Genomic DNA, 12969 nt, shown 5'->3' on the forward strand with positions numbered 1-12969 from the left:
AAAAAAATAATTTATATTAAAATGTGTTTACTAAGTTATATTTTATCAAAATAAAATTATATTATTAGTGTGAAATATTTTTATTAAATTAATATTTTCTTATAATATAAAAAATTATTTATAGCTATAAAAATAATATGTTAAATTTATTATTATTAGTTATAAAAAATTTAATAAAACAAAATAAATATATATTTTTTTAAGTAATACTAAATCAAATAATTATTGTATTCTCATAACTCATATAAATAAAAAAATAATTAAATTAATAAAAGATTAAATGAATCAATCAAAACGATATTAATCATAAAATCTTTTTATGAATTTCTGTCTTTCCATTTTTATATATGCTAGGATATGATAAATGAACCGGTTAAAACGTGAATACCAGAAAAAACAAAGCTTGTAAATTGTAGTCAGTATTCCTGTTCTTGTTTTTGTCGACCACATTTTAGAAAAGAAAACAAACTATTTTTCTGCTCTCAATTACTAAATGGCGGGAATCGTTCAATCCTTAATTCTCTCACCCCGATCACTTCAACCGCCGTCGATTCAACAACGTCACCCTAATTTCCGGTCAATTTGCAATCCTTACTCTTTGAAACGTACCCGTTGCGTTCCAAGTCCCATCAAAATCAAAGCTTGCCAACAACCTGATCAGGTTGACTCTTCAATTTCCCTAATTTTTTACTTCTAATATATAAATTTTATTTTTGTTTACGTTGTAAAGTTTCAATCTCGTAATTTATGTTTATTGCAGGGAGATAGTAAAGTTTCCGGTTTGGCCAATGTTTGGAGTCAACCATTGTTTAGTTTTGTGGAGAATAATTTTCTTCCAATGGGTAATGGTTTTTATAAATTTCTAGAAGTCTTTTGTTTAGAAATTCAATTTTTGATTTGTGATTTTGTAATGTTATATATTTGCAGCTCTTATTGGTGGAGTAGTAGTAGGACTTGCAAACCCTAGTCTTGGTTGTCTTGCTGATAAATGTTATCTCTCAAAAGTTAGCACATTTGGAATATTTTTCATCTCAGGTCAGAAAATGAAAATCAACATGTTTTCTATGCAATAATTAACCATTGCAATATAAATAACTTTTATGTCCTGTTGTAATACAGGTTTAACATTGCGAAATGGGGAAATTGGTGCTGCTTTAGAAGCTTGGCTCGTGGGAGTTTTTGGGCTTGTATGACACTTGAATTTCTTTGTGCCATTATTCATGTTGTAGGTTCAGCCTCTATTTTATATACCCCTTTTTTCCTTCCAAGTAATATATATTGGCTTCCGTATATTTTATTTCAGGTTGACAGATACATTGCTTTTTTGATGTTTCAATTGCTATTAGTACTGAAGCTAAGAGAAAACAATTAATTTTGAATAGTAGGGAAATGTTGAAGTTAGTTCTGAAATAAGTTTCATGTCTAAATACTACTTTTTGAAGGTTAGATTTTAAACATATGTTTAAGTACACAAAATATTTACAGACGTCCAAAAAATATTCCTGTTGCTAGTCTGTGTCAGGGAAAGTAATGAGGTGATGAGGAATGCAACCCAATTTATGTTCTCTTAACCCATTAAAATATTTTTGAGGTATCCGAACTAAAATTGAAAATTATTCTTCTTTATTTATTTATTTTCTTTCAGTTACTGTGGCTTTAGTGTTGCATTACTATAACAAAATTATAGAACAAAACCAAAACTTGTTTTATAGGAAAACTTTAACTCTAGGCTAAAGCTTAAATATTAGGAATTATTCTGAACTTGAAATGGAAAAAACACCACTGCATGAAAGTGTGCATTTATGAGCCCATTACACCATGAACAAAAGTAATCACAAAAGTCATATTAAAAATGCACAATGGAAGATTTATGTTTCTAAAAGTTTACAAAGAGCACTTGACATAATGAAGTTCCCGAGAGAAACAGAAGATGCACGAAAATATATTTAAAATATAAAAGTTGTGATATGTGACTTATCCTCAACTAAGAATGAATGGTTTAACTAGGAAATGGTGGGATTTTTAGACTAAGAACTAGCTATTGAACCATTACAACAGAAAGAGGGCATGTTTCTTGTGTCTTTCATTCATCTGTCAACTCTAATCATTTTGCAATTCATGGCTATCAATTGCTTTGGAAGTATTGTTCCAGACATTCTACAATTCATGGCAATCACTCAGAGTGTTGTTATATTGATGGTAGCATAGATTGTTGATCTGATGATCCTCTTCTAATGCAGTGCTCCATTCTATTTATAACACCGTACTTTTCAAGGATTATTTTGCAAATTCAGCTCCAGCCTCAGGAATTTGTAACAGGTTTGGGAGTTGGACTCTGTTTGTGGTGCTTGTGCACACATGCATGTGTAATTTCCATTTTCTTGGTTATTAGGATTTGGTTTTCATGAATTTATTTCTTGAAATTAACTTGGCAATGTTCATTAAAAGACAATTTGGGTAGTGTTACATTCAGCATTAAAGATTTATAAACAACATTGAACGAACGACTCATTTATAATTGAAGCAAATGGATTCCATGACTCTTATCTTTAGAGTGTTTAAAAACCCTAACTATATGATGTTTGCATAAATATTGGGTTTTATAGTGTCTGTAGACTAGCTTTTCTAAATTCTTTAACTGGATTTATCAGTATTCCTTTTGCCTCAAGAGTCACAAAGAGGTTGCCTACTTGATACAAGCTGCCAGTTTTTCATCTCAACCAAAGATGGCTGGTATGGTGCTAGTCGATAATAATAAATAAAATTTATCGTCACAACAATAGATTAAGTCCACAAAATCATAATGGCATCCACCATGCTTAAGAAATTATGTTTTGAAATTTTTTAAGTTTACTTGCTTAATTGGGCTATCAGTTTTAACTTTAAAAAGACATAAAATTGAGACTCCTTGTTAACTACTTAGATCTATTTGTGCTGACAACAGTCTGTTTATATCAATTTTTTAGTTAAGAGGAGTCATGGAAAGAATGGGTTCAAAATCATGATCAATTCCTTTTTCAAATCCTGCTGCAGCTGCACGAGCCCTTCCCGGTGTTTGGTTTTGGTTCTTGTTCAATTTCGAAAACAAAATATATCATGGAAAATTTATTCTTTATATTTTATTTCTGAAGACATAAAAACAAGTTTTCACAACTCGAAAATAAAAATGAAAATGTTTTATCTAGTTTTCTTAGCTTGTTTTCCATAAATAAGTATTTTGAACTTGAGAAACAAAAACAGAAAACAGAAATGACAACAGACAGGCTCAAAGGTTCTTATCATTGGAAATATGCCTAATTAAGGCTTGGGCACTTTAAGTAGTCATCTTTGATAGTTGCTTCCAGCATCCTCCATTATATTTACAAGTAAAATGGTTCTGATCCTTTAATCACCTGTGGATATAATCACCTATCAGGCTTTTTAAATTTGAGATGGTGATGCAAAAGAGTTTTTGCCTATTCAATTTCTGGATTGCTTCATCTGGTGTTTGAGATGACATTTCGCATCTTTGATGCCAAAGTTTCAGTCTGTGTTCATTAGTTTTAAAAGTTCAATGGTCTTATAACATGTTGCTGACCCAGATAGAGACATGCCTTTGTGTGAATATACAATTGTGTATTTGCTTTCTTGTTTCGTTGTGCAGGCGCATATATATGTGCATGAGTTGAAATTTAAACTTCAGCTTTTCAGATGTTAATTATAATGCCTTTGTTTTGCTTCTTGGAATGTTGCATCATGTCAAAAAGCAATTAGTTACCTTTTGGCTTTATAGCAAACTGTTAAACTTTATCTATGTTTCCTGCAGGGTTGGCTTTATTTTGCTGCATGCCTACTACCTTATCTAGTGGAGTGGCACTAACTCAGGTCCACTAGTTGCTTTTTTACACCCCGACCCTCTTTTATTTTTTATATTTATATTTATATTTATTTCCTTTTTGTGCTGAGTAGTAGCTTTCATTCTCAAATATGCAGCTTGCTGGAGGAAATTCTGCACTTGCTCTAGCAATGACAGTGATATCAAATCTTTTAGGAATTTTGATTGTAAGTTATATGGAAAAGAGCCACGCTTGGTATCTGTTAAACTTTAGCTCTTCAAATTCAAATGAGTTGCAGCTTTTGCAATATTTGCCTTTCAGTTTTTATTTTGTGGCTCTAGGATCTACATTTTCACTGGCAGTTGTAAGCATAATTACGCATGAGAGGTTGATTTATTTTTTGCTCTATGAGGAGTTAATTTAGTTGCTTTGGCACTTTGACCACTAAATTGAGTCCCTGAGTTTTGTAAGCTTAAAAGTAATGGCAGATTGTATAGTAAAATGGTAATGTAAAACTATATGTTGGTCTGTGTGAACCTTGATGTTTGAGATATGGTGTCTTTTCAATGAAGATACCGGGACAAAGCTAATTGGAAACTGATCATACATCTGCTACAATTGGGAATTGTTCTCGTGCTTTACGCATTTTAGGATTAGATTTGCCTTTCAGTATTCTTATATTCGTTTATATTTTTTTTTTTCCGAATTCCTCTTTTTACCACATCTCATACTTCTTGCTCAATGAATTTGGGCTATCAGTTGTTTTGGTAATACCTTCTTGAATTCCATTCATAATTTCAGTCCATGATCTATGTATAGTATGTTTCAAATCTTGGAAACTTGGCTTTTCAAAACCATGATGGTAGCTAATCTATAATGGTTGTATTTCTTAAACCAAATTCGTGTTCACATTAGCTGTTTAGAAGTAGGTATGGCACTATGCCTTGTGGAAAATTGGTAGGATGTAGGAACTAGTGAGTATGTTCCACTATCTTTTACATTAATTATATATAAGCAATGGTTTTCTTAGTTGCTTTTTGGGAAGACTTGTATGCGTTGTATGTATTCATTTTTATAGATAGCTTTTTCCTTTTATTGTCTTTGTAATCATCACAATGCTTTACTTCTATGTCTTGCATATTTTGATTAGGGAGAAATGTTTTGGGATTTTTTATATTTTTTTGGATTTCGTAATGAAATTAGTTGAATAGTAAGGTTGCTCCACTATGAGTTTTGACCTAGAGATTATAGGTTTAATCCAATTAATTAATTAACTCTGTTCAACCGTTTAGTGAAATGTAGCAAAATCAAGGAAAGCAAGCGGGTTAACTATAGTTTCTACTGTATCACTCCAACTAGTTTTTGGCTCTAAATGATCCGAGCCTTCCATCAGTGGCATACTAGTATAATAATGTATTAGAGGTACATTAAAATTCTGTCTATGCAAGAATGTTCTCAAATCATTACATTGGAGTGGTAATCTTGAGGAGGGTTAGAATCTTGCTATCATTTAATTTTCCACAAGGTTTGAAAGTTGTAATCTGCAAATAAAGTTTTGTTACTCCATAGGCAAATTGGTTTCCATGTACCCTTCCTCTCCATGCCTCTAAAATCTAATCTCTCATGGATACATCTATTAAATTTATATGTTTGATATCAGTTTGTTTTTATACCCAATACATTGCCTTCATTTTGTCTTGCTAAAGTCAAATTTTGTTTTGTCGCTTTTCAGATTCCTTTTTCTATCTCCAGATTCATAGGTGCTGGCGTTGGTGTATCTGTTCCAACTAAGCAATTATTGAGAAGTCTTGTTCTTACACTTTTAGTCCCTCTTATCCTGGGAAAGGTAATATTCTGACTATTTTGTGGGGCCTGCTACAAGAAATTTTGTGATATGTGGTTCAACAGATTTATTTCATTTATAGAAATGTCTCTTGAAGTAAATGTGAAAAGTGCATTCTATAGCAACCTTAAGAGACTTGCTACATTGATTATCATAGAAACAATTAAATTGCGAATATTTAGTAAATTATCATTTACTGGTGTAGAACCTACTTTATGCAACCCCTAAATGGTAAATTTGTTACTTATTATTAACAAGAAAAGCACATAATGAAACAATATCATTTTGCTATGTTTCTGCCTGTTTGCCAACTCCTCTAGATCTTCAAGAAGATATTCACATGAATACAAGATCTCCTAAAAGACACGATGAAACATCCTTCAAACCTCATGCTTTGTCGAGCTACTCTGCCACCTCCAATTAAGCTTGTCTTCTGGACGTCTTTCTAATGAAATTCCCTGTCTTACCTCTTTGAGTTTCATGCAAAAGATTTTGGGTTCTTTGCCATTGCTCTTGGAAAAACATCTTGAACATCTCATTATAAGCAATTAAAAATTGTACATAAGGTAGATTTTGATTTGGTTTATTCTTTGAAATTCTTAAGTAGGTAAAAAAGCAGTTCAGACAATCTCCTGGAGAAACATTTAATAGGTGATTTTTTGTTAAGGCAATTTCAACCTTAATATCTACTGTCAAGTACAAACAGAATATACTGAAAAAGAGGGGATCGAGGGAGGCCATCTTCCTTATGCAATTTCCTAATGAAAATTGGATTGCAAGCTTAGGTTCGCTCTATGACAGAGACATAACCCGCACTACTATAGACTTTTTATCTCCGCCACATGATTAAGAGACTTACTACCTAAGATCCTCTCCAAACCTGACTTTCATGCTTTCTCTTGCCTCATAACTGTGATGCAGGGATAAAGAATCTTGTCCTTCTCCAGTTGTCTTCCAAAGTTGATACTATTCATTACAGTATAAGGCATTTCTCCCTCCCCTTTTTTTAACTTGAATTTGCAAATTTGGTTTTTCATTGGTAGAGTATCTTGTGGAAAATTTTCCTGCATGCACCTCATATCTATATTGGCAGCCTGCTATAGAAATGCTTATAAAAGCAAAGTGACAAGATTGAATTCCTTATTTGATTTACTTGTGAAGCATGTACCAAAAAATAGTCTAATCATTTGTACTTTTATTCACGAGTAAAAAGAAAAAGAAGAAAAAGCAAAGGCACCAAGGTGGTGCCACCTGGGTACAAAATGGAATCATTTAGATAAAGTGGAATTAATAAAACCTGTAATTTTAAAAAAATACTCTCAGAAAGACTACCAAATTTTAAGCATCCTAAACCAGCAAGTAGTAAAGAACATATTCTGTCCCTGAAAGCCCCTTTTTTTACATATGTTTCTCCAACAATATATTTTCATCTGGGTCCACAGGGAGGGAGATTCTCCAACAATATATTCTTAAAGCCCCCTTACCAAGAGGTTGAATGGTTCTCTGTAACTAGCCTTTACCAAGAGATTGAATGGTTTTCTCTAACAAGCCCTTACCAAGAGATCGAAGAGTCCTCTCTTGAATGAGCCCTTGTTATCCTTTGATTTTTAGTTGAATAACGCCATAACTAATTCTCAGATCTGGCACTAATGAAAAACTATCTGTAATAGGTGCAAGTACCATAATCTGGAGGCACACAAGGAAGAAATGAGTGAGCTTCACTTGCCTTTCCTCTTTAGAGCCATCACCTCCATTTTTACTGGAAGTCATCCACTCACTCTTATCATTCCAGCAATGGAACGATATCTGGAAGGAGTAGAATTTGGTGAGCAATAATTTGGTGTAGAACACTGGTAGAGCAAAATGATAATCTTGAAATAGCAATGATGAAGATTCATAAGGCATATAAAGTATCTAAAATGGAAATGTCAGTTGGGGCTTGGGGCCTTTTTCATGGATTCTAGATATTGCATTCTGCAACTGAACCAACTCTTTGTTTCAATAAAATATCTACCCAAATGAACTTTCATATTATGAGCTATGAATTTTGGTTTGTAAGGGATTATGCCACTCAATTTAGGTGGTGATTGCAGCCAGGCCTTGAGCACCCCTCTTAGCACTACTAATCCATCTTAGAGATGGTCTGTTTTGTCATAAATTTTAAAAATCATTTTCCAATAGAGCATTATTCGAAAGCGTGGGGATTTAATACTGAACTCTTTCTTATCAGTAATTGCTGAGCAACCCTCAACGTTACTCTGTCATATTTGAGACCATTCTCATGCATTTCCAATACATGCATGATATATATTATCATCACCTCTGGTGCTTTTATCATATCTTGTAATAATTCATGGCTTTACATCTGCAGGTTTTTCGAGAATCCTCCAAAGGTGAGTGTTTCACTGTTTCTATTCTTTCATTAAACTTTTTGGTCTTTATGCATTTAATAAATCAAACATGTGGTTCTCAGCATTTGCTTATGAACAGAAGAAGCTCCGTTACAGGAGCAAATTAATTTGTGCTTTTAAAGAGCAATGCAGGTCTATTGGGTTTTTTATTATTCTATTTCTTTTGGTTTAGAAGATTTGGAAAGCAAAAGGGGCACAAAGATTATGGCATATGCTGTGGTCATAGTGATGAGGGACTTAATATGTTTGGTTAAGGAATAATGCTATAATTTCTTTTATAAAAGTATTTACCTTTGCAGTTATCGTGGAATAGGTAAAATTCTACCTTGTGGTGTCAATATAGGTGTTTGCTTTTGGGATTTTTTAGAGGGTGGCTCTTGCTTCTATTGAGATTTACTGCAGAGTATTCCTTATTGAGAATTTAGTTTTGTTTTCTTTTCTTTTTAGAGGAGGATTTCATTAATCCTCTATTATAGTCGCTATCCTCTTTTCTTTCTCAAAATTTTTGTTATTCCAAAAAAGAAAAACAAAAAGAAGAAAGAAAGAGCAGGAAAAATTAAAAAGAAAACAAAAAGGAAGGATAGGAAATTTGTCTTAAAGTTGCACCTGTATAGGGAGGGAAAACAGGATACAGAAATGTCCACTTTTTAGTAATTATCCTCCAAAGCTGTACCCGGAAGGATTGTCCCATTGTTCAGTATTCTTTTTCATAAAATGCTTGCTGTTAGTAGAACAGTTACTGGAAATATTGACTGTTGAAAACAACTTTTAAAGATATTGTATTTATTCTGATTAAACTGTGCAATCCAGGTCTGGAAAACTTTGTTGATCAAAATCGTAAGCTTTTCTCAAAGATGAGCGCAATTTGCCTCAGTTTAGTAAGTTTCACGCCTTAATTGAATTGCTTTTTGAATTCTATAATATCTATTTAATCAGATGTCTTTCTTCGGCAATGTCTTTTTTATGGTTACGTGAAATAGTCTCTACTAGACATATGCTAAATGAATGGCAGACATAATAACTAGCTTGAGGTTTTAGAATGTTTGGGCTGAAGGTTTATTTAACTTCAAGATTCAGAAATTTAGCTACCAGAAAAGATATCTGCTGTCTTAATTTATTACCTGTTTTAGAATATGGTTTTTCCTTAAATTTGGTCTCAACCATAAAGTATTGCAAATGGTGATCACTGACCAGTACAACATGTAGATGCTGTTTCTAAATAATTGCTTAACAAGTTATCTACAGATTATATTTCTAAAGCCCTTTGGATTTGGGTTGACCATGCAGATTTTGTAAATGCCTTGGTGTGTTTTGGTGCCTCCATAATAAACTTACTACCAGTGCTTAATCCTGTACATGTTTCAATTGGCCAGTGATCCTGTAAAACGACTTCAGTTGTTTACTAAGTTTAGACATTCAATTTACATCAGATAGATCTTGGAATTCCTTAGCTTCACTCAAAATCTTTTGATTGAAAATAAATGCTATAGCAGTCCCTCTAAGCATGATACGGACTTTCTCTAAAATCTTACATCATATGGTTGAAATGGGAAGCTGTATATAAAACACAATTCATGTTTGTGGAGTAAGAATGTTGCATTACCAAGCTTCCATGTCCAAATTTGGAAGAATTCATCAATTGTCTTTCATGTTATGCCCATTTATGCAAGGAAATTTTGACAGGTTACACGGGTTTTAAGAGGAAGTACACGGAATTTATTTCTTCTTTTTTCCTATTTTTTCAAGGCAGAGTAAGAAAGAAACATAGATTCTTAAAGGTTCATAAAAATATTTAATCAATTATATTTACCGACTCCTGTTAGCCCTTGTCCTCTTCTCTCAGTTGAAAGGCTTAAGGAATTAAATAACCTGTTGCCCATGGTGACCTAATTGCGGGATAGCTTTCAGCATCATTTTGCATTTTTCAGTGGACGCTTGTGGACTTTTATCAATGTATCTGACTTGCCTCCTGCTTAGACTTTCTGTGCAATGGTTGAGGAACAAAATTATGAAGGAGCTAATACTTGAGAAAGAATTAATTTCCAGATTAGCAAGTATATATTTTAACAATGAGCATGAATTTGAGTATTTTTGAATCTCTGGAAATGGCTTTTTCTAACTGTTAGGTAGGACAATAAGCCCTATTTTTGCTTCATTTACTAGGTATATAAGAAATCTTTTAAATTTAGTCATATAACTAACTTTAGTTTTGAACAATATAAGAAATTCTCAGACTGACTAAGAAATATATACATCGCTGAGGTGGTATCCTTTGTCCAGAGTTTTGTCATTCTTACTGCACTGATTTTTTATTATGATCCTCAACAGTGTTTTATCATGCCAATAAGATATTTTCCTGGCCTCAAGGTCGCTACATTAATAATGAACATTCTACCTTATTAGAGAGATTTACTGACCATGTACATTTTTTTCATGAGGATGAGTTATCCATGATTGCTCTCTTCCTTCTGCTATCTGATAAGTTCTTTGTTTGCCAAAAAATATATAATATTAGACAAAATACTACTCTCTGCTATTCTTTTCTTAATTTTGCACCGGATAAAACTTGAGTTTCAATATTTCACTTAGACTATTGATCTTTTTCTTACTTAATATTGTTGAAGTGAATCTAAGTGGTAATTACGTGTTAGCTTGGAAAAATCATCTTTCCTTCTTGTTTTTCTTGTAAAAAGATGCCAAATTGAATTACAAAGCTGCTATGTTTGATCAGGTTCCATGGATCCAAGTAAGCAGGTCGAGGTCACTGCTCTTGATGGTTAAGCCTGAAGTTTTCCTTGTAGCTGTTGGGATGGGAGTGTATGTTTTCCAGTTCTTAACTTCTTCATACTTGTGTGTCATTAGTCTCAAAGGTTCTAGTATTTTTTTCCTTAGGTCAATTCTGAATAGTACCATCAATTTGCTGTGAGAATAAGTCCATCTAGTCATTGTGCCAGTAGCTCAGTTGCTCCAATACCTGGTCCTTTGTGTTGAATTTTGAGAAGTTCAAACCCATTATCCTTTTGGGAACCTTTAGGGTGGTTGGAAATTATGATGGAATTTCGGCAGCCATTTTGACTTCAGTGTTTTGATAACTGCTTGGACAGACCAGTAGTAATGGTTGAACTGGGAACCAGCTAGCTGTCCAGTATGCTCCATAGCCATTTTCTGACTAGCTTTAGAGCTTGAACCAGGAATTGGCGATTATGGTGGTTCAATCTCTGGTCCAGCTTGCATTGGTTGAAATGCACATTATATTGGAGACCTGGGCATTGGGGGCCAACATATGATGTCATTGTAGAAGTTTCTAACTGACAATTGCAAGCGCATGGATTTGACTATCAAAAATTTTGAGGTTAGGACCCATCCGTAAATACCAGTCCCAACATCTGACTTGGTGAATGTGAACTGGCAACAGCCTTTTGTTACACTAGCGGCACTGTTATTGTGAGGTAAAAGAGGCAGGGAATATTGTGGAGTTTGAGCGAGAAGAGGGGCAGGAGAGGATTTAAATTTTTTTGAATTTCCAAATTCAATTTACAAGCTCCTGTCAGCTATTAGATGGATCTCATGTCTAAATCATTGATCGAGAATATATATCTATGGTGCCTTCTTTATGTGTTTTTTTGCTAAATGGATTTTTTGCAATACACTAGCATCAACTAATGCAAGGAAAATCTCCATGGAGTGCAGATTTCTACATATCATCCTATTTTCTTTTAATGCTCTTGCTATACAAGGCCTTGCAACTGTATCCGGGGGCAACTGGTCAGTTTTTGCCAAGAAAGAAAATGCTGATGCTTTTGTCCTTGTTACAAGCCAGGTGAAATATCGCCATACCCTTTTCACAATACAGTTTACAATCCCAATATGTACATGTTTTCCACCCGTAGAAAATGTTCAAATTTCTAATTACAACAGTGGATACAAGTTCTTACCAGCATCCAATTATAGAAAATCTTTTGGATTGAATTGATTGTTGAGGACGGTGTATCCACATCATGTGCAGAAAACTCTTCCAGTACTGGCAGCGGTAGTGGAGCAGCTTGGTGGTGCTTTTGGTGAATCTGGCTTGCTGGTCCTTCCTTGTGTTGCTGCGCATCTGAATCAGGTTCTTTATATCCATGATTATATTCTTTTGTTTGCCCTCTGCAATGATCTAACATAAAATATATATATAAATTCTGTAGATCATCATGGACTCGTTTCTTGTCAATTTCTGGCTCAGAAAGGATACTGCATCAGAAAATGGGGAAGGCAGCCTGAGTAATAGGACCATAATTGCTAGACATAAGGAAGCCTTTTAATGAATTTGAAGTTATTGTCTTTTAAGATGTAGATTAAAAAAGAAATGCACTGGAAGCTACTCTTCTTCTGTACATTTGTCGCTCTTCATCTTGATTCTGTCAACTGACACCTTACATTCTTATGCAGCATAAATGGCCAAATCATCCCTTTTCACTTTTTGGATCATTTTAGCACTAAAAGCTCTCCATTTTGGCTTATTTAACCTTCTTTTGGGAGGGACAAGATGGCATGAAATGCAATGCGCAATTTCTTATTCACTTGCACACGGTGTATTCAATTAACAGATTTTGACTGAATTTAAAAGTCAGGTGTATTAATAATAATTTTGAAAAATTTTATATAAGTCGTTGGGTATTTAATATAAATTTTTAAAGTTAAAGATTTTAAAAAGTTTATAAAATTCACAAGTATTTAATTATAATTTTTATAAAATTTATTTTTAAAAGTAAGTTAGTATTCAAAAGTTATTGATTTTTATAGATATAATTTTTATATGTTTTAATGATTTTTTATGTATTATTATAAATAAAAATTTTTAAGATTTTTTTTTATATTTTTCTTTAAGATTTCAATAGATTTTTTTTAAATTTATTTT

The 12969-nt window shown here is 33.1% G+C and overlaps 1 protein-coding gene across 2 annotated transcripts; it reads left to right on the top strand.

Annotated features, from left to right (window-relative positions):
• Nucleotides 1-360: 360 nt before the first annotated feature.
• Nucleotides 361-12527, top strand: LOC8285662 (probable sodium/metabolite cotransporter BASS4, chloroplastic). 2 transcript variants are annotated; one of them, XM_002524950.4, is made up of 14 exons: nt 366-661; nt 761-842; nt 928-1035; nt 1120-1187; nt 2241-2319; nt 3806-3864; nt 3973-4041; nt 5548-5661; nt 8030-8051; nt 8880-8947; nt 10801-10886; nt 11760-11889; nt 12076-12177; nt 12257-12527. In XM_002524950.4, the coding sequence occupies exons 1-14, from the start codon at nt 494-496 to the stop codon at nt 12371-12373; spliced, it is 1272 nt and encodes a 423-aa protein (XP_002524996.1). In that variant the 5' UTR covers nt 366-493; the 3' UTR covers nt 12374-12527. The 2 variants fall into 2 exon arrangements, with proteins under 2 accessions (XP_048231819.1, XP_002524996.1); XM_048375862.1 differs by lacking the exons at nt 11760-11889; nt 12076-12177; nt 12257-12527 and adding exons at nt 6266-6309; nt 7329-7483 and having other exon boundaries at nt 361-661; nt 10801-10939.
• The last annotated feature ends 442 nt before the right edge of the window (nt 12528-12969 follow it).

Source organism: Ricinus communis, chromosome 6 (genome assembly GCF_019578655.1).
Source record: "Ricinus communis isolate WT05 ecotype wild-type chromosome 6, ASM1957865v1, whole genome shotgun sequence".
Taxonomy (NCBI): domain Eukaryota; kingdom Viridiplantae; phylum Streptophyta; class Magnoliopsida; order Malpighiales; family Euphorbiaceae; genus Ricinus; species Ricinus communis.

Coding starts and splice junctions, on each gene's coding strand:
- LOC8285662 (XM_002524950.4), top strand. CDS start 494: ATGGCGGGAATCGTTCAATCCTTAATTCTCTCACCCCGATCACTTCAA. Junction 1,188..2,240: donor TCGTGGGAGTTTTTGGGCTT/GTATGACACTTG, acceptor CTTCTAATGCAG/TGCTCCATTCTATTTATAAC. Junction 11,890..12,075: donor TTGTCCTTGTTACAAGCCAG/GTGAAATATCGC, acceptor CATCATGTGCAG/AAAACTCTTCCAGTACTGGC.